The sequence below is a fragment of the Daucus carota genome, chromosome 6, assembly GCF_001625215.2.
Source record: "Daucus carota subsp. sativus chromosome 6, DH1 v3.0, whole genome shotgun sequence".
NCBI lineage: Eukaryota > Viridiplantae > Streptophyta > Magnoliopsida > Apiales > Apiaceae > Daucus > Daucus carota.
The window spans coordinates 4,413,480-4,435,433 of NC_030386.2; the positions used below are offsets into that span (position 1 = coordinate 4,413,480).

The window sequence follows — 21,954 nt, forward strand, 5'->3', positions numbered from 1 at the left end:
GATTAATCAGGTAATTTATGTGTAAACTCAGACCTGTTTGATGGATGTATTTTATACTGTTAATTTAACTTTGACATTCCTGATTTCTAATTTTCAGAGAGCTTACAGAGAATCAATGTAATGAAGGGGCATAACTTAAAATGTTTGAGATAGTAACTACATTATCAATGAAGAAGATCCTAAACTCGTTTTGATGGTCAGACTTAGCTCTTATGTTCATATGGTTGGTGTTGCAGCCTAGACGAGATGGGAGCTCCACGGAAAACACTTTTGTTGAGAGATCATGAGGACTGGCGTCTTTTCACAAGCATGTGGTTGCATTCAGGGGGGTTTCACCTTATGATTAACCTCGTCACTGCAATTTTTGTTGGACTTCACTTGGAGCAGGAGTTTGGACCCTGTAAACTTTAAATTTTCACCTTAATGCCTCGGCTTGCTAATACAGAAAAATATTTGTTGCTGTGTTTGTGTATACGAGCTTTTGTTTTCTTGTTCATTTAGTAAGGATTGGAGTCATCTACCTATTCTCTGCTATCTGTGGTAGCATGGTGGCTGCGCTTTTTCTTCAAGATAGGCCAACTGTTACTTCCTCCGGAGCCCTGTTTGGATTGCTTGGTACCATAATTTCTGCTCTTATCCAGAACTGGAGAAGTTACTCTAAAAAGGTACTCTGCATTTTCTCCCATATCAGTACACTGGGTCTTGTTCTACTTGATGTAAGCATTAATTTCTTGACTACCTTAGTGCAGTCTGAAGCTTTTGGCATATTTTACTTCATCTTCAGGATAAATATCCTCCTTGGTCTGCTACCTTGTGTCAACAAATTTTCAAACATTGGAGGATTCTTGTGCGGCTTTCTTCTTGGCTTTGTTCTGCTATTCTAGCCTGATCTCAGAAACATGTCGCAAAGTACAGCAGGGTTGTTTGAGTATGAACTCCAGCATTCTTTCAAGCTACGACAGAAACTGGACAGGCCTGTGCTAAGGAGTGTTTTCTCTGTTCTATTTCGTCTTCTGTAAGTACTTGATATTTTACGCTGCCCCCCTCCCTTCCCCCTTTTTGTCCTTGTTCTATCACCTATGGGCGGGTACTAGTTCTGTTATCCTTATAAGGGAAGCTTTCTCTTGTGCAGACTTGCTGGTTTGACTATGGCATATATTTACGGAATCAATATGAACAAGAATTGTTCATCATGTGACACTTAGGAAAATTGTATAACACAAACTAATTAATTCTAGAAAATCTAATGGGGGCAAGTACCCCCACTGCCCCCAGTCTAAATCCGTCCCTGAATTCATGTCAGTATATAGACTTTATCCCCTCTAAATTGTGGACTTGCAGCGGCAAACAGATGCACTGTGAGGTATGCTAATTTTAACTGCTTTGCCTGTGCAGTCCTTTGGAACAACAATGAACTTCTAAGTTTCTATAGCTTCCTTATTAGTTATTTTCAATGATGTTCAAAAATATCTGGAACTAAACTCCTGAGATTAATGCTCACTCTCTACACTCTACTTTCAGACAATGGTAAATGAAGCGCGGCTGACACTGACATGCGATAGTAGTGACACGTTCAGAGTTTTTACCTTCAATCTATCACAAGAACGAATCAACGACGTATGCAATTTGATATGCTCTTAAGTATTTCTCGACATGACGAAATGATCATTTCTCTTAAGAGTCCATGTAAAGTATCCCGATCTTCCCCCTGCAGTACATAAGAATGGCACTGATAGAGACAATGGATTGTATAGCTAGCCTAAATGGGAATTATCAGAGAATACAAACACTAAACACTCTTGACTTCTGAGATAATCGCTTGTTTTGAATGTCTCTAAGCAAAGTTTTGTTGGAGCAGGAACATATGTGCCTCAAACTAGTTGCTTTTTGTTTTTAAGATCAGTACTGGATTCACTTGAGCTTGCTAATTAATACATGACAACTCTGAACTACACAGATTCTCTGAGCTGCTTGCATTATGTTCTATTGATATGTAAATTTACACCTCTATTGTAAAACGCCAAAAAAGAAACGGAGAAGTTAAACAACATTATAGGAATCTAAAGTATTTGATTTATAAATCAGTACTGCAATTAATTTTCATACATTACAAAGAATTGTAGGAGTTCACACTACAGCTTTCCATAATCGACTCGATAGAAAATTAGAATGTACAAAAGAAAATTATATTCCCTTCCGGTAATCCCCAGATATTTGCGAAAATAATGCAGAATGAGCGGGGTGGAGAGAACATGTAGCTTATACATAATAGAGAACTATGCACAGTACATTGCAAAAGCATCTACTAATATACTATATACGATAACCTCAACCAACAAAACCATTCTATTTCCACTTTCTCCACGGAGGTAACATTCAAGTAATCTTTATACTCCTTCCTCTTGTTACAATTTTCCTTAGGACTTACCATGGAAAGAATCGTCTTCTTCTCCTGAATTGGATAATATTTGTGAGCACCAATGATCAGGAACACTCACAAAATGGGTTGTGATAAACTTCCGGAACCTTTTCTTGTACTCTTTTGGGGAAATGACAGTTGGCAACTGGTTTCTTGGAACAAGTGATGACTTCACCCAATTTTCAAGTTGCTTGTCCCACGTGTACTGCCTTACATAGTCAATAATCCCGCAGACAAGCTCCCCGTTCTGAGTGTCCACTCCAACAAGTAGAGAGTAGTCCATGACATTGATCGACTGAGAATACATACAAGAAAAACTGGTTATAGCATAAGAATTGAGAAAAGATGTTGACCATAATATTAACCTTTACAATATTATAGTGGGGACAAACGTCATATAAGAGAAATGAGTAATATAAATGGATCTGACCCAATTCTATGAAAGTCACAACTTTTTACGAAAGATAACCTAAAACAGTAACAAGCCGTTTCCAGGTCAATAGATCAGTCAGGATTTATATGCTGGAGAATAACTTTAACAGTAGGGAAAAAATATTGTAAACATCAAATGGTAATACTCACATTGAGGAAAGTAGTGTCGTTCCACACTGCTCGTTGTAGATTTCTCTTTGCTTGCCTGCCAACATAGAAAGGTGAGTTATTCATGTCGTTGACAAAGTTTTGATCCAAGAGAACATCCCCAGATCCATCAGGAGATGAATTCAATCTAGCGTGCAAAGCCCCTTTGAGGTCATACTGTCTACTAATATTTCGCCCAAACATAAGGTTTTCCATCACCATGAGATCATGTTTTGTCTCCTTTCCGCCCTTTTGCCGCACAGTGACCTGCAAAACATAATTACTAAGGTCTGCATGAATTAAATAACTTACATAAACTATCATTGGCAATTAGTTATTACCTGATGAATCCCCAAAATCTTTGCCAGGCAAGTCTGGTTCCCCTGCTCAAAGCAGTCCTTCATATACTTGAAGTAATGCGGAGCAAACTCTAAGAATGATTCATACTCTGTCCTCTTAATCTCTTTTATAATGAAACGGTCATCCAAAGTTTTCGCGAAAAAGGACTTACTTTTTCCACCTTTGGCATCCCAGTTTCTACAACGGCTTATGGAGGCAATGTAGTCGAGTTCAGATGGACAACAACGCCTCCGCAGATCTTGAAATTGGCTGGCATACAGAGAGACTACAGAATATTTTCCCTTTCCAGGTAATTTACCCAACCCCATAGAGACTTCTAAATGCATATCCTCAAAATAAATTAAGGAATCTGATAGATATAGTCCATTAGTGCTCGACAAGCTCGAATCATCTAGACCGCTAGCTGAAGAATATATACCATCTGAAGTAAAAGAGCCAAATGAAGACCAATAAGAAGAATTTAAAGAAGAGGGTCGAGAAACACTATATGATTTCTCGTATAATTTAGAATCCAATCCCCTCTCTCTGGTTGGATCTTCATTACGATCTACCAAGACTGATGGGTCCTTTAACAAGGCAAGAGCACAAGCTACTATGCTTGATAATTCATCCTCGTGATCAGAAACAATAGAGTTGTCAATGCCAAGAGGAATGTGGAGCCTGGAGCCTTCATCATTTATCACATTTTGAATTCTTGACCCTTGAGGATAGGTATTGACAGGCTCAAATTTCATTGAGTAACCTTTCTGGAGGTCTTTCAAGTACTCATTCCTTATGTCTTGAAACGGTGACCAGATCCATTCAGAATTCTCCGCACTAGATACCTTTAAAACAGAAAACTTCCTTTCAGATAGATTGGAATCATTAGCCTCCGCAGGTAGATCATAAGCAGTTAGAGCAATATTCTGGGCATCAGCAGATTGAGAATCGCTCGAAGGATCAGGATTTGATAAATATTGGTTGTTTGAACCATCGGAATTCGACATTCCTCCACTAAGCTTATGCATACCCTCTTCGTCCAGATATGTAGTCAGCAAGCTATATTGCCCGGAAGATCCTTGAGTATCTCCTTCAATGGGTACTTCGATAACATCAGTTGTTTGAACAGCTGTATCTTCAAACTTATCAAGATTAGTCCCATTGGTTTCGCATTCAACTGCATTATCCAGATGTTCACCAACGTAACCATCCTCCTCCACATTACTTTGGTCTTGCATCTGTTTATGACAAGTCGGAGCAGCGGTTGTAATCTCAGATGAGAGTAAAGAATGAAGACGGCGATCCCACACACATGATGCAACCAACATATCCCACTGTACACGGTTCAGACTGACAACTTTGTAAATAGGGTCACCTGAATCCCAATTCTTCGAGGCGTTTAAAAGATCTTCCTAAATTTGGAAGAAAAACAAATATAAGGAAACAATAATAATCTAGATAACCGGTATGTAAGAACTGCTCAATACAGTCTGTGTGGTATAGAAAATTTTAGTGTATATAGGTAATACATTACCTATAGTAAATTTTATCAAGGGACCTGAGCTGTTGTCAGCTAATCATATGCTCGATCATCACTCACCCATATTAAAATTTAATAGGCACTTGACATCTTTGAAATTTTACAAGTATCTATTTGATAGATAGACCACAAAGATACAACTTCGAGCACCTCAAACGATTACTAACTGTCTTCAAAACAAAAAAAAATATGAATTTACAACATAGTATTGCGTATTTGCTTCCGAGAGAAGACAGCATGCAAGAGCTCAAATTCTATTAGTAACAATTTGCTTTTATAGTTAAAATCTCTATTTGATACACTATCTATCTACTACTCTTATAGTAAAGAGTGCCTTTATGCTCCCATTTCCTTATTTCGAATACCTATTACATTCATCAGTTAAAACTTAAAATCAATATGCTTGCGTGGTGTGTAAATATGCAAATTTGAAAGGTATTGCAAGTCTGCTGAAATCAATATATTTGCAGGCAGAGCTGTGTAGATATGCAACTCTATAAGAAACCAAAAACAAGTAAGAATCGTAACCTCAAATTGCCGTCTTTCCTGCTTCAACATCTCCGCAATATCAGAGAATTCTTTCAATGATCCTTGAATTTTAAGTTTTGACCCTATAAAACGCGAACCAACGTCCTTCAAAGATTTCTCAATCTCAAGAAATACTTCAAGCCCTTTCTCATACAAATTTGATATCTATAGAGGGAAAAAACTATCAGTATTGGTTGAAGAAAAGCGCAAGAGTATATATGTCTAGAAGCACCGTCTCACTAATTAAAGAAGGGTGTTGGTACGGAACAATCAACTATTAGTAAAATATGTCCGGTGGAAAAAAAGCGCTGGAGAGTAGAAACCCTAAAATGAGTCAGCTTTCCTGTATATGCATCAAAATTTTGGGTTAAACCATCCAGCGGTTTTTTCCCGCCGATAGTATGCCCAGACATACGATTGTCAGGGACCCGGACCCATTAAAGAAACGTCAGAACAGTAGAACACCACTAGAATGTAAAAAGAAAGCTACTCCTCAACATTACTTACACTGTCAAAGGCTTTTCTAAGCCGCTCATCACTTATTTGACTATCAAACTTTAGCTTTTCGGGAGGCAGTGACACAGTATACGTTGTGACTGGTGAATATCTGAGCATTGCAATCATTGGCCCCAATCTGCAAAGCAGACAATGATATAAGACCAAGATAGCAAGGTATTTTACAAAACCGGAGTAAGACAAGCAATAATGAGCATTCATTCAACAGATAAGTCGATGAAACAATATATCCACAAATGAGCACAGCCACACACAATAAAAACATTTAGGGAAATTCTTGATGGTACACTCATAGAATTGGCTTTTCTCAATGATACCATCGCATTTTTGACTTCTACTGATGGTACGCTCATACTTTTAATTTACTCTCTATGGTACCCTTGTGTACTTTTAATTTACTCTCTATTGATTTCACACTGTAAAACAAATTGCATATTTGAAATCCTTGCAAAAAGTTACATAAAATAGACAAACTTCATAACCAAACTTTGTCATTAATATCTCACTCATTTTGACTCTGTTTTACATGATTTAAAGGTCTATTTTATGTAACTTTTCGCAAGGATTTCAAATATACAATTTATTTTACAGTCTGAAATCAATAGAGAGTAGATCAAAAGTACACGAGTGTATCATAGAGAGTAAATTAAAAGTACGAGGGTACCACTGGTAGAAGTCAAAAATGTGATGGTACCATTGAGAAAAGCCAATTCTATGAGTGCACCACCAAGAATTTCCCAAACATTTAACTATAGAACGATAATTTACCCCCCCCCCCCCCCCCCCCCACACACACACACACACAAGAAACTTAAAAACTCAGTTATAAAATAGTCCATTCTGCAAAACGAAAGAACACACAAATATACATACCCAAAGAAGTAGAGGCAGTCAGTATGCAATGGATGCCCACATATAGAGAAACTACAAGACGACAGGTGGTTCGATAAGCTAAGTTCCAGAAACTTTCCAAATGACAACCCACGGGCATCAGCTGATATCAAGACTCTTTTTGTGGATTGTGTGTTGCCACTTTGAGGTTTACAATTACCACAGCGACTCCACATCCAAATCTTCCCATCGGTTTCACCAGGAAGATGCTTTTCCATAGGAAAATGTTTCACTTGTATTGTTAGCTGTTTATTATGATGTGCATAGTAGTATATATGAGCTTCTGGCGATCCACCACACAAGCTGCAAAGGAGTCTCTGCAAAATGCAGCAGTATGAGTACATAACGGAAGCAATTCATGCAAAACACAGGTGCGCGCGCACACATACATGGGAATATTACAGTTTTTGGAAACACACAAGCACACAGTGTTTTTTCGAACCTGATTGAGCAAGTTATCCCGCAAAAATATCCCAAGAGGAACATCAAAATTCCGATAGAACTTGATATGAGAAAAATGACTCTGCTCACATATACTTCCGGTGGAGGAATTTCTGCGTGACATTAATATCAGGATACTGTCAGCATTAAGCATTTTGCTACTGCCGTCCTTAAATTGAGATTGATCTTCATTTTCACCAACAGAACTTTGTGTTTCCAATTGGGGTTCGTTATGAACTGATATACCATCATTATCAAGAGCCTTCTCTTCACCAAAATCATCCTTTGTTAGAATATCAGAATGACCATTTGCCACTGAATGGGTTGAAAGCTCGTTAGTGGATTGGATCTGACTGTTAGTAACCTCTCCATTGATGCCGGTATGTGTAGAAAAAGACTGCTGAGAAGATAAGAGAGGAACATTATTGCCAAACGCTCTCCTTAGGGAGGCTGATATAGATGAAAATCCAGAAAACACTAGAGGGTTGTATGGCTCATAAGGGAACATGGTATCACTTTCTAATCCTACATCACTGGGCATTTTGTTATGAAATCCATTAGAGATGTGAATGTCAATCATTCCTGATGAATCACTTTCAGCAACAGAATCCTCTGGCATAGCAACATCTGCTTCACGGGGGGATATACATGGTGTTTGATTAGCATCTAATAAGTTCACCAGTCCATCAAGGGGGAGGGTAGAGTACATAGCCCTTTGATCTAGAAGGAACGCCGTCTCTAAAATTAAATGATATGCCACAAGGACTGCATACTGGACCACAAGTTTGATCTTCTTCAGCTCTTCGCTGTTTGTTCCTTTCAATAAAATCTGAAATTTTCATAATTTGGAGAATTAGATGGAATACTTGCGTTCACAACGGCTAGTGTCAGTCACCAGCCGAGATGACATAGGAGAACCACTTCAGCTAATCATAGGAGCTTTCATGAAGATGGAGTCAAGTTTCTATTTAAGTGTTACAAGTCTTAATTTATGTTACTCTTAGCCATGGTTACAAGCAATTTCTTGTAATTATCGTATTTTACACCAACATCCAAAGAACAAACACATCATATGGTTAAAACAAGAAAAGCGGGCAACAAATAAAGGACATAATGAATTGATATAGTGAAAGAAAATTTATTTAATCTATATAGATTTCTGAGACGTTACAATTTACCTCTCATAAGAGTGAATAAAGTAAGAACATGATTTAACCACAAACATATTTTAATATATTTATGTTCCTATTTCTTTTTATCCTGTTCATAACAACTGAAAGCTGATAAACAACAAGAAGAAATCTGCTTAGTTTTAGAAACTCAAACAAAGTAAGGTAATGGCTTAGACCAGATGTACATTTTAAAAACAGAGAGAAACTCACTGTACAACCAAGGCGTGTAGGACAACCATCAAGGAACATCAAAGTTTTGCTGGGTTTCTTCCCACTCTCACCAGCAGTAGCATGCTCTTCCACAAACTTCGCAAAATGAAAGGAATCACATTGTCCAAGCTTTTTCCCAGTCAATGTATCTGATGACAAGATTGATGAACCAGTACAGCGAGCAACTCTCTGCAGGCGGTGGAGTTTCATATCAATAACTAGTGTCATTCCTTTTGCAAGGATGGATTCCTGTATATCACGAGAAACAGTCTTTTCAACTAAAATCACGTTCGGATTGCACATGTCTAATGCGTCCATAATGGATTTCAGAGTTTCCTTCCCCTGTTCAGAGGACACGTTATTTAACACGAATTAGAGGGTGACTAGTAAGATACAAAAGGCAATTTATTTTTTGAATTTTCTAACCTGATTCATTGATTCAAAGGATGACAATCCACTCAAGGAGAGATCCAGTGCACCCTGGATCAACAGCAATCTAGGTTTCTTGTAATTTGTTGGCATATGCTTGTGTGCTGCATGCTTTTTGAATACCATTCCTCTGACTAATTTACTACACATTGAAAGCAATTATCAGACTCCAGCTTTAACCTTTTCCAAACAATGGTTATTGACATTAGACGTTCAATTTTTCTCATCAGTATGCGTTATCACAATTTCCACGTTTAAGAAAAGAATATATTTATGTAGTTGTCCAGCTTCTTATCTTACAAAATGTTAAACCTAATAAGGAAAACCAAACAAGAAGCGAGAGATGAACAAAATGAAGTATTGATAACCAACAACACAAGTGAAACATAGTTTAATGACCAGAAGCTAGTTTTTCAGAAATATATAATGCAAATGAACAGTAAGCTTGAGGCAATTAACAATACTCTGGTGTTAGGTCAATAGAAGAAATAAATATGGGTTCATGTCATCACCTTTCGCTTCGAGAACCAGTTGCAACACATTTAACCTTCACATATCCATCAGGATCCATTGCCTTGCCCTCGCCAATGTCAGGCTTCACAAACGAAGCAGCTTCCCAAGACAAAGAAGTCACGATATCCACCCAATTGTCGCCATCTTTGCCCGAAGAAGCAACTCCAGCGTTTTTAAGAAGATGATGCACAACGGCCTTGAACTTGTTATTCCTTACTTTGTCCATTGCTATTTGCTTCTCTTCTTTATAACTGAAGCTCCCACTACTTTCCTCTCCAAAGCTACCTAAAGAACTAGGCATACCCCATTTTGTACCATCATCACCTTCATCATCATCATCGTCAAAATTTGCCAGACTACAATCCATGTCATTTTCTTGATCTTCTGTTTCTGGGGGTAACCAATATTGAAGATCCATTTCACCTTTATTGAAATGATTGTTCTCCCTCTCCTCGTAAATGGGTAAATTATTGGCCTTCTGCATAAATTCATCATCTTTACCTGTGCGCCCATCAACAAAATTTGCGCTTCCATTTAGGCTGTTCTGCTCAACCATATTCGATGGGAGGAGCCCATTTCCAGGAGGAGGTAGGCTCGTCTCACGGAGACTGTCCACTGAGCTATGATTGTATTCATCTTGAACACTGCCTGAACTACCTACTTCTTGGGAATCCCTGTAAATGTACAGAGTATTAATTAGTTTCTATTTGTGTATTTTAACTTTCAGATGTTGATTTCACACAGATGGTACAGGCAGATACCTGCGATTCGAGTATCCATCAACTGAAAAGTCACCTGGAAACAGGAAAGAGACAATAAATACAAAACTTACTATTATTACACATTAGTCGTAGAGTTGCCAAATGATAGGAATAGTAAACTTCACTGGATGTGGAGACACTGCTAGATGTGCTCGAGAGTAAAGCAACTGAGCTCATCTAGAACCTATGTTAACTTCTTTTAACCTCTGTCAAGAAGCTCAACCCTGTTCAAAGTTGAAAATCTTGGTAAGAAGAAAGACAAGCTACTTCTTTCTAAAGAAAAAAAACTACCATCACCGAAGATACAGACCCCCCCCCCCCCCCCCCCCTCCTCATGCTATGATCAAATCTCTAAACACCATACAATTAAAGAGAAAACTACTAGCTATAACCATATATAGAAAAATTGAAATGTTGGCAAATTCTTTTAATTAGTCATAAACTAGATAATCATTGAAATTGAAAATAAATGATTATCAGCAATACTTAAATATATGATACACCAATTAAAGTTTAGTACAGACTTGTCAAATATAACTTAAAATTTTGGCAGAGAGTCTAAACCAAGACAACCACAGCATCTAGTCACATCTAAGGAAATTAGCTCAGGCATAAACAAGAATCAAGAAGTGCAATACAAATCACCAGATTTTAAAAGATTAAAAAATAGGCATGGACAATAAGAGTGAACAAGACCCAAAGTTCCAACCCGTAAACATTAAGCACTTAATATCGATGGACAATACTCAACTGAACAAATAATCAAACAAAACAACAGCAGCCAACAATTTGATAATCAACCATTTTCTTAGTGCCGACTGCCGACTTAAAACAGGATTCCATTGCTTTACAGATGCAATGGTGATCACAACAATAAGCCCTTAAAATCAACAATTCAATCCAAAAGTTGCATCTAAATCTTATGGGAACCCACAATTATAGCAAAAAGATTGAACCTTTAGCTCTAATCAAAAAACAAACTTGAAATTAACATTACAAAAACAGTCAAAATTACTCAAAAATGATCAAAATCATCAACAACTCAACAGAGTCCAACATCATTTTTTTCCCCAAATTATAGTGCAAAATCCAATGCAAACCCTTACACAAAATTACCCAATAGGTTCATATAATTTGATAAACAGCTAATTAATAATAAATTATAAAATTAAACAACTTAGCTAAATAAATTACTAAAAATCCAAACTTGGGCTTGCACAAGGTTCTAAAAAACATGTAAAAAAAACTTACAATTGCAGCAAGGAAATCTTGAACAACCCAGAAGCCAATCTGTAAATATAGGATGATCTTATATGTGTGACTAAAAAATAAATAAATAAATATATGTGTTTATATATCTGAAAAGCAAAGCAAAGAATGTCTTTTGATAACTTAGTAATTCAAATAAGTGAGAAAGAGAGGATGATGAGTCAGCTGGAGAGAGAGTAAATATAGGGAAAAAGAATGAGAGTTCTTGAAGAGAGAAGCAACAACAAGAAGAAAAAGCAAGTTCTTCAGGTGGGTCCCACTGTGTTTCTTGAAGGTAGGTCCCACTGTGTTTTTTTACTGCTCAGACAAGTTCAAATGTATGTAAATCGTTATACATAGCTCTGCGAATCACCTAGATTTTGAAAATAAATTATTACTCCCTCCATCCCTCTCAATAGTTTACATTGAATTTGGCCACGGAGGTTAAAAAATATGTATAAAACAGTGGAAAAAAAATGAAAAGTGGGTGAAGTGGTGGGACTCATTGACTTTTTATATATAAAAAGGAGATAGTGGAGTAAAAATAGTGTGAAAACAAAGAAAAAATAGGAAAGTGGTGAGACCCATTAACTATTTTAGGAAAATTTTGTAATATAAAGAAATGAAAGGAACATCCAAAAGAAGAAACCGTAAAGAATCGAGAGGCACAGAGTAATTTTCTAACAAAGGTTTTAATAATATTTTTCATCTTAATAAAAGTATTATATATTTTTAATATTTTATTTTATATAATATATAAATCAGTGTTCTAAAAATCCCCGATTTAACCGATAAATCCCCGATTAATCCTCTGCAAGGTCGGTCACCGATCCGATTTTTGAAATCCGATTAATCCTTATATATATTTCATAATCGAAGTATATGTGATAAATTATTAAAATTAAAATACTATATTACTTTAAATATGAATAATTATAGAGTTTATGAATATAATAAATATATTAGTTACTAAATAACTAATATAATAATACTTAAATATTAAATAATATTTTAATATTAAAATAAACCCGATTTTAACTCCGATTAATCCTTCCGATTAATCCCCGATTTCCGATTAATCCTTGAATCGGTAGCTCAACCGATTAGGTCCGATTCCCGATTTCTGTAACACTGATATAAATACGTAATTATGTGCAAAAATAAGTCTCTATATCCTTGTAATTAAATTATCTTTCTCGACAAAGATGTTTTACTGGATTTTTTTAGTGCATAAGTATAAAAATATATAATTTTTAAACTTACAATTTTTAATACTTTTTAAAAAAATATAATATCCATACTTACACCTCCATATTTCATATATATTTATATATTATTTTATGTGAAGGAACCCTTATTTTTCGGTGATAAATTTAACCAAACACGTTTTCTATTATTTAAAACGGTTTTTCTATGGTGTGTCTATTGGCACATGCTAAGCGCGGAAAATTTTGTATTTGAGAGATTTTGATTGGTGTAGTTGGTGATAAGTTATATCCAGAAGCGTCCTATACTCCTATGTCCTGAAGGTGGGTCCCGCCGTTTTTTGTTACTGCTGAAACAAGTTCAAATGTATGTATGTGCAGAGATGCATGTGTATGTCTGTATGCAGATGTGAAAAGTCAGGAGATTTTATGAATGTAAATACACGGTAGATTACTCGGCACAAAATCAAGCTGATTAATGCCTGGATACTGGATACGCGTCATATTTATAGCGTGACATGCTTGTGTGTGTATGTATTTTTGTTCTTGTTTGATTTGATTTGTTTTTCAGGAGTTTTCAAATCTTGGTAATCTTGGTGAAATTACATAATTGCCCCTGATTTAATTCAAAATATAATTTTAAGTTTTTCTTTCGTGTAATATATTTTTTATAATTATTTTTTCATAACATAAGCCCGTTTTCCTTATCTTATCTTAAAGAATAAATCACTTTTTCCGGAAATGTAAAAATGTGTCTTTTTGCATAAATAAGATTATTTTTCTTAAATATTTAGTGTAAAATAATAACATATGAATGTGAATCTTTTCACTCGATACAACACCCCCAGAACCGTATAGCACAATTATAGGGATATCCGTTACAACTACGATAATCACGGTTAGCTTTTAGGGGCTACCATTGACATAAACTAAAGAAAAACTAATGTGTTTAGGGGCTGAGTTCGCAAAGGACCAAACAACGAGGCCGGAATAATGGAATTCCGTCCTGTAATTGCCCGGAAATGTACGTCACAAAGGTTACACGTGCCTCTCTTTAGAGTGTAGAACTCGTGAGTATCGATCCAACCGTCCCTTTGCAAGGTGCCTACATACCCTATTTATAGGGATCAAGCCTATGTAGTTCTCGATTTAGGTTTGTGAAGAGATAAGCTCTTATCCCCTCTAGTTTAGGATAAAACAACCTTCTCTTGTAGTTATCTAGCGGAATCCCACTCTAAATAGGTCACGTGGAGCCTTCATCTTGCATGCACATCCGAATTATTCATGAATTATCTCCACATATCGTAATTATCCCCAAAATAGATGTATTTATCCTTTAATTTGTAGATAAATAACAGTTGATATACTCCTAATCCACCTTCCATTCGTCCTCCTAGAAATAAGGAAGAAGAGCCCTGCTAGGAGTCTGCTTGCCGTTCTGCCCAGGCGGCGGAAGCACTGCAAGCGGCATCCCCTAACTGCAGCCCCGTGGCTGCAAGCCAGGATGTACTTAGCGGTAACCCCTCGCGGAGGTAACTCCCAAAGCGCTTTCAGGTGCAACCCCATCCTGATGGCAGCCTCCATTATACTTCCAATGCAAGTCCCTAAGCCTTCTTGTATGCCTTCTACAGTTCACCCAGTCGTGGTGAAGCCCAATACCACTTACCAATTGACTCCTGTAAACCCAAATAAAGCCCAGATAATATGATGGGCTATAAAATAAGCCTAGGAAGATTTTATGGCACAACAGTAATATTAGCTAGGTCAAATATATCCATAATATATAATAGAAGTATCCGATTATTCGTCAAATCAAAATTTTATATGATATTCTCATCCCATCCTAGGCTTCTAAATTGTAAAATCTTAGGCCCTATTTGGGGATTAGCTGTTAGCGGATTGGATTAGATGTTTTGACTAGCGGATTGAATTAGCAGTTTTTCATAAAACTGTTTGGTTAATAGCTGATTGATTAGCTTTTTATGACACAAACCAAAACCTCTAACCCAAAAAGCTCCTCAAAGTAACTTTTTCAAAATTAGCTTTTTGGGTCCAAACTTCTATTTCAATCCGCTAACTACCAAACACTTATATTAACGGATTCCAGTGGTCAAACCTCTAAACCACCTCAAACCTCAAACTTTCAAACAGGGTCTTAATTTAAAAATAAAATTGAGATTACTTGAATCACATGACATCTTATATTTTAAATATATGTTATAAGAGATTAAAAATAAATTATTTAAATATAACTATAATAAATTTCGTGTATGATAGGCAGTTCGGTTTTAAATTCATTTTCACTTTCAAATTGTCTTGTTGATCTTTAAATCTTTCCTTTGACGATGTAAAACTATATATCACAAATACGTTTAGAGAACTGGGAAAAAAAATTAAAAGCTTTCTAAAAATACGAGTGTTTGTACTTAGCCCTAGCCGGCCGCTCCATCTTCCTTTAACCCTAGCCTCTTCCATCTCATTCTCCACCCCTTATATCCATCCATATCTATCTCCCTTCCTCCCATCTCAATTCTCTATCCGCCCATTCTCCATTCACACAACACATCTTCTTTTCTTTTCAATTTTCCATTTATAATCTTCTTTGTATGTTTTTTTCAATAAAATCGAGTTTTGTTCCACAAAATTCGGAAAACTCATTTGAGTTCTTCGTTGTCTTATGTCTGAGTCATTATTTGTGTGTTTGAGTGTCTCGCTTTGTGCGACGTGTCTCGCTTTATGCAACGTATGTGTATTGAAAATGAATTTTACGGTGTATTGGGAGATCCGGAGAACTCGCATCAACAACACTTTCGGCAGGTCTATAACTGGTATCCGGCAGGTAGATGGCTGGGTTGCGTTTGGAACGGTAGTAAAAATCGCATGTGCTCACCTCTCACAAAATATATTTGTTCATAACATGAGGCCAACCGAGTCCTCTGAACATACTATCCATGAAATTACTGTGAAGGTCAATTGTGAAGCTACTGATTTCGGAGGAGATGCAGGTTGGATTGCACAAGAAACCATCATCTTCATTTTTAATTTTCAGAATATTTATATTCAGTTAGTTAAGTAATCCGGAAACAAAGCGGCTAATTATTTAGCTCGTTTATTTATTTTTCAATCTGGTTGCATGATCAATTGGGGGTTTGTCTCGATTGAGTCTCTTTTGTATTAATGAAATTTGCTCTAAATTTTGGGGGGAAAAAAAAAAACTCAAGATCAAGCTTCATTCCTGACACAAACAAAAATAAACAAAAATCAATCATCACTAAATTGCGGAAGTTGAATAATGTAAAACTGAAACTCGTCTAATAAAAATATTTAAACATATGTATTCCAGCTTGATTTAAATCAACATTATCGAGATAAATTTAAATATTTGAGTCACGCGAGTTCAAAAAAAAAAAAAAATATTTGAGTCACGCAAATACGCGTGTTTTTAGACCTAGATCCGGAGCGAACCCACCTCGGGCGGCTTTTTGTCTCGTCGCAGGACACACAGATTTTGTGCTTTACAAATTTTTCTTTCTCCTTCGTGAAATCCTCGTTTAGAGCGCTTTCAGCGTAAGATTATAATATCAAAGTATCAAAGTATTATAGAATAATTATAATATCAATTTCAAAAAAAAAATTATAGGGAAAATAGATTTTTTTGCCACTCAACTTATAGTGTTTTTAGAAACTTACCACCCAACTAATTTTTTTATTATTTTAGTCACTAATGTTAGGTTCGGTTTTATTTTTAGCCACCAACTTAGGTTTGGATTTGATTACCGGCATTATTATAATTTTTTTGTCACTAAACTTATTGCGTTTTTAGAAACTAACCACTGAACTATAATTTTTTTATTTTACTCACTAGTATTAGATTTAGCTCTTTTTTTTTGTCACTGAAGTTAGATTCAGATTTGATTATTAGCATTACATTTTATGTGTATCATTATTAAAATATAGTGGTAGTCGGTAATATTTTGATGATTTGATATATGTTTGTATTTTTATATGTATTACTTTTTATGTCTTCAAGGTCGCTTACCTTGGATGAAAAGAATTTTACTCGCATTATATGGCCTTTAAAAGATGTAGTTTCATATATAACTTTATTTTTTTTCTTCCGAATGAAAATTCAGCGTTTGAATTTTTACACACAAAAATAAGTTATGAAACTATGTTTTATAAGAATCTTAAATACATGCTAAGCACTAGAGAAAATTTGTAAACTAATGAGAGGGACGGAGGGAGTAATAATAATATAAAATGATGCATTATATATAGAGGACAATCATCGAAAATTAAGTTTTCCTCTCTATTTATTTATCTCGAAAATTATAATAAGATAAAGTTATTAAAATTTTTGAAGATAAATTTAAAAGAGATCTTAGACTGAGCTAGTCCATTGAAAGTTTAATAACGAAAGATGATGCGTCATATCACTCAATTACACTTTATCTTATGAGAGAGGGTGAATTGTTTAAAATCATTGATTTCATATTCATGATTTATTGAATTTTTAGAATCTAATTACTATTTTTCCTGATTTTAATTTTTCATTGGCTCATATTATATTATTATTGCTATATATAAGGATATAAACATACGACACATCATCAAAGATTAGATACTATAACTATATATAAATGATGCTACAAAAAATTATCATAATGCAAGTAATCAAATCCAAACCTAAGTTGGTGGCTAAAAACAAAACCAAACCTAACATTAGTGACTAAAAGAATAAAAAAATTAGTTGGGTGGTAAGTTTCTAAAAACATTATAAGTTGAGTGGCAAAAAAATCTATTTTCCCAAAATTATAATATTGAAAAAATTCTAGTACATCCAAAATGATGTTAAACTTACATCAAATTGACAATATCATCAAATTTGGTATAAAAAATATAGTATTTGATGTAACTTTTACGTCAATTTTGATAATTTTTATAGTTCCAATAATGATCTTAATTTTATTAATAAGATAAATTTGTTCTTTTTAGAGAGATCTTTTTGTGCGTAAATTAATAGCACACAAATAAGTTTGTTCATTTCAAGTTATAAAAAATTCATTTTGATGTATTTTATATTGTTAATAGGCTGGGATGCATTTGAATACTATCAAATTTAATAGATTTTAAATAACTGTTTGTCTAGTGTGTGCTAATGGACACATTCTAAACTAAATTTTATATGTTTTGTTTATTTTGTTTGATGTGATTATTGTATGTACAAGGGCTTCATCATTATTAATAAACAGGAGCACATCAAAATTAGTGAAACTTATAAATTTCAGTGATTAGTACGTGACCGTGAGCATATTATAAAAAACCATTTAAATGATGTCAATTTGAATAACACCATATTCCTATGTATAATTTAAAATCTTAGTTGAATACCACTTATTTTTCATAGTATAATTTAAAATTCTAATTGAACAATTCTAATTTTTGATATATTTTTGAAATACGAACTGAATACACGTGAATTGTGGCGCGTTGGTTGAAGTCTGAATCCATTTCGGGAGGTCAGGAGTTTGACTCCAACTCCTGGGTGTGCCGTGTGAGTGTGCTTGTTAAATCAATTAGTAAAAAAAACGGGCAAATTAATTTATAGGTGCTTGAACTATTGACGTTTATTGTCTGGGTCCCTGAACTAAAGATTTCGTATTTTAGGTCACTTAACTTTTCTATTTTCTGATCTAAGTCCCTCCGTCAAAAAGATTCTAACGGTGTTAACTAGGGTTCTTGAGTTTCTTACAGATCAAAGCAATTTTGAAGGTGTTAGTGATATCCAAACTCAAAGTTCAAGTAGTCAAATTGAATCTTGAATCACTATCGACACTCATATGACAACAATTTTCACAAATTAGATTTAATTTTAAAAAAGCCCAAATTGGACCATAAATTTAAGGTTTTTTTTATCGAATTTAGTGACCTAAATTTATAAAATTTTAAATTAACATAATTTTTAAAAATTGGTGTCATATGAGTGTCGCCAGCGACCCAAGCTTCGATTTGACTACTTGAACTTTGAATTTGGATATCACTAACACCTTCAAAATAGCTTTGATCTGTATGAAACTCAAGAACCCTAGTTAACACCGTTAGAATCTTTTTGACGGAAGGACTTAGATCAGAAAACAGAAAAGTTAAGTGACCTGAAATACAGAATCTTTAGTTCAGGGACCTAGACAATAAAACGTCAATAGTTCAGGGACCTGCAATTTAATTTTCCCTAAAAAAAACGCATGAATAAAAAAAATTTAAAACCTTAACTGAATTCAACCTTGTGATATCTTCGATAGGTCTTATAATTTCTAGTTTTAGGCCCTTTTTTGGAAGTTAGAGTTTTAGGGTAAAATTAGAATTCTGACAATTTCTATCCGCTAATATTAGTTTTTGATAGTTAGCAGATTGATGGAGGTAGGGCTCAAAAAACTAATTTTTAAAAAGATATCTTGAATAATTTTTTGGGTTAGCGGTCTGGGTATGGATAACAAAAAACTCATCAAACTGTTATTACCAAACAGTTTAACAGGAAATATCTATTCAATCCGCTAGTCAAGATATCTGTTTTAATCAACTAGTTAAAACATTTGATTCAATCTGCTAACTGCTAATTTCTAAACAGGATCTTATATTTTTCGGAATAAATTAAGATAGGGACGAATAATTTATCCAAGTATAACATATATAATGGGCATAATAGAATCGTTCCGAGGGCAAAAATTAATCCTTTTGGTTTTACATCTTAATCATAATTTAATGGTAGAATTGTATAACAAGAATCGGTTATTTTTAACAAAAATTAGTTAGTGCGTATAAGTATGGGTTTATGTAACATCTTTGTCATAAGTTCCAATTAAATACAATATTTAATTTAATCTAACTATAGGTTTACATCTATTATATAGAAGCGTAGAGAATGCGAGATGTGTGTTTAATACCAATATTGACGGTTATGTTTTAGCTAATGTTCGGAGTTAAAATTTGAAAAAATAGCATCTACACATAAAATTCACTAATTACCTGTTTAATTACGCATAATATGAAAGATATTAGATTATGAATGCAAAATTGAACTATTTCTAAATTATATAATTAAATAAATTTTATTTGTGAAATATGAAAATACCTTAACTATTTTAGTACGTGATTTTCATATTTAGTTTTTAACGTTATTGGCCACATGAAAAAATTTGAATGTTTTTGAATATAAATTAATAAATTATTCTTGTTTATAATAAATATTTTCGCTAAAATTAAATTCCGGATTTTATTCAATTCCAAACCGATGAATCCTATTAATTGATTCCAAACGGAATCAATTGAGGATTAATGACAATCATATATTTTACGGGATAATGGACAGACAAGTGAAAAAATTGAGATTTAATGATTGATGTATATATAAAAGAGTCTCATTATTATTGTATTGTAGTAAATACAGTTAATTATATTTCGACACATGATTTGGGAAATTTTTTTGAAAAAACCTTTATGGATACTTAGCATTTTGCTAGTTTAAATACACCAGGTCACTTATGTAATTACAAAAGTACTATATATAAAGATAGACATATATCAAATCATCAAAATATTACACGTTATCATTATATTTTAATAATACTATAAAAAATTAATATAATGGTAATAATCAAATTCGAACCTAACTTTAGTGGCAAAAAAAATTCCGAACCTAACATCAGTGATTAAAAGGAAAAAAAAATTAGTTGAGTGACAAGTTTCTAAAAACATAATAAGTTTCTAAAAACATAATAAGTTTGGTGACAAAAAAATCTATTTTCCCTTATTAAAATGGAAAGTAAAAATATGCAAGAATAATTGAAAGACAAAAGACTGATTCGGGGCCCACAGCATATTATGCTTTGATTATGGCAGACTCAACACCAGCTTTGATTTATTTTCTTGGTCTACAATGTGTGCCGGTGGAAAAAGGGAACCGAAGAAAAGCCTTTTGTACTACTCCCTCCGTCCCCTGAGTTGTATACATTGGGGGACGGGGACGCGGCACGGATTTTAATGCTCCTGTTTTACATAGTTCTATAACTTATTTTTAAGATTTTTCTTTTCTGAATAAAAGTTTGAATGTTATATTTTTATTCAGAAAAAGAAAATTTTAAAAATAAATTATAGAACTATATTTTACAAGAGCATTGAAGTGCGTGTCGAGCAGTGAAAAAGAAACGTATAGAATTAAATGGGACAGAGGGAGTACTTGACAAAGATATTCAGATCTTTTAATGATTTTTTACTTTATATTACATATTTAATTATTTAATGAATTAGTGAAGAAAAATATATCGAGAATGAAGATTAAAAAATAAACGTATCTCTAATATTGATACCACTTAAGAGATGAGAAATCTAAAAATACATAATGTTTGTATAATATTTGTTATGAATAAATAATATATTATTCTCCCCGTCGTATTTTGATTTTTTGAAACATGTATCAAAAATATTTTGGTTATAAAGTTAATAATATTACATTTTGAAATTTTCATTTCTTGAATGAAAATATTATATCAATATTTTTATTTACAAAAAATATAAAGATAATATATGTATATACAGATATTCGAAAACCGATCGCACAGTTACTAAATCAGTAATCAAATTTAATTTGTAAAAACTTTTCTTATTTTATTTACCACTCGTTATGGAGACTAATCTAGAAAATGGAAAAGTTCAATCCCGAAGAATATTGAAAAAACATGGTATTGTTTAGTTATTTGTCAACTTCTTTATCCAAAAGGGTGGGACTCACCACAACTTGACAATAAACAAAATTTTCATGTTATTGGTTTCACAACCAAAGCCAATTAGAATTATGTTTGTTGTCATTGTCACATAAATATAATACTAATTAACTAATTATAAACCTTTAATTTACTGATGGTTGGTGCAAACAAGTATCTTGGAAAAAGTACAAAACCCAAGAATAGGAGGACGGTGACGATTCTCTCAATATTATTCCATCTTTATACAACTAATAATAAAGGGTTGTTTAAAGAATTGCTTTAAAATAATAAATAAATAAAAGATAATAGAAAAGCAAGGGAAAGTTGCAATAAAGAATGGAATAGATATTGGTTTGTGCCTTTTTAGTGTCAAAGGTTACATCATGGTTGCCCCATTCATGTTC

At 34.0% G+C, this 21,954-nt stretch overlaps 2 protein-coding genes across 2 annotated transcripts; one reads left to right on the forward strand and one right to left on the reverse strand.

Annotated features, from left to right (window-relative positions):
* Nucleotides 1-246: 246 nt before the first annotated feature.
* Nucleotides 247-1,205, forward strand: LOC108227067 (inactive RHOMBOID-like protein 8). The gene is made up of 4 exons (XM_064079558.1): nucleotides 247-400; nucleotides 502-665; nucleotides 885-1,015; nucleotides 1,133-1,205. Exons 1-4 carry the CDS (start codon nucleotides 247-249, stop codon nucleotides 1,203-1,205), a joined length of 522 nt encoding a protein of 173 aa, XP_063935628.1.
* Nucleotides 1,206-2,050: 845 nt separating this feature from the next.
* On the reverse strand, nucleotides 2,051-11,814 carry LOC108227460 (putative 1-phosphatidylinositol-3-phosphate 5-kinase FAB1D). Its single transcript, XM_017402605.2, has 13 exons — nucleotides 11,590-11,814; nucleotides 10,464-10,562; nucleotides 10,339-10,372; nucleotides 9,577-10,251; nucleotides 9,062-9,206; nucleotides 8,636-8,977; nucleotides 7,255-8,082; nucleotides 6,795-7,129; nucleotides 5,913-6,039; nucleotides 5,406-5,570; nucleotides 3,340-4,749; nucleotides 3,002-3,265; nucleotides 2,051-2,714 (listed from the first exon to the last, which is right to left on the reverse strand). Exons 2-13 carry the CDS (start codon nucleotides 10,513-10,515, stop codon nucleotides 2,418-2,420), a joined length of 4,674 nt encoding a protein of 1,557 aa, XP_017258094.1. The 5' UTR covers nucleotides 10,516-10,562; nucleotides 11,590-11,814; the 3' UTR covers nucleotides 2,051-2,417.
* Nucleotides 11,815-21,954: the final 10,140 nt, after the last annotated feature.

Coding starts and splice junctions, on each gene's coding strand:
- LOC108227067 (XM_064079558.1), top strand. CDS start 247: ATGGGAGCTCCACGGAAAACACTTTTGTTGAGAGATCATGAGGACTGG. Junction 401..501: donor GGAGCAGGAGTTTGGACCCT/GTAAACTTTAAA, acceptor TTGTTCATTTAG/TAAGGATTGGAGTCATCTAC. Junction 1,016..1,132: donor TCTGTTCTATTTCGTCTTCT/GTAAGTACTTGA, acceptor TCTCTTGTGCAG/ACTTGCTGGTTTGACTATGG.
- LOC108227460 (XM_017402605.2), bottom strand. CDS start 10,515: ATGAGCTCAGTTGCTTTACTCTCGAGCACATCTAGCAGTGTCTCCACA. Junction 7,130..7,254: donor GGGATAACTTGCTCAATCAG/GTTCGAAAAAAC, acceptor TGCATTTTGCAG/AGACTCCTTTGCAGCTTGTG. Junction 5,571..5,912: donor TTAGAAAAGCCTTTGACAGT/GTAAGTAATGTT, acceptor TTCCCTCTATAG/ATATCAAATTTGTATGAGAA.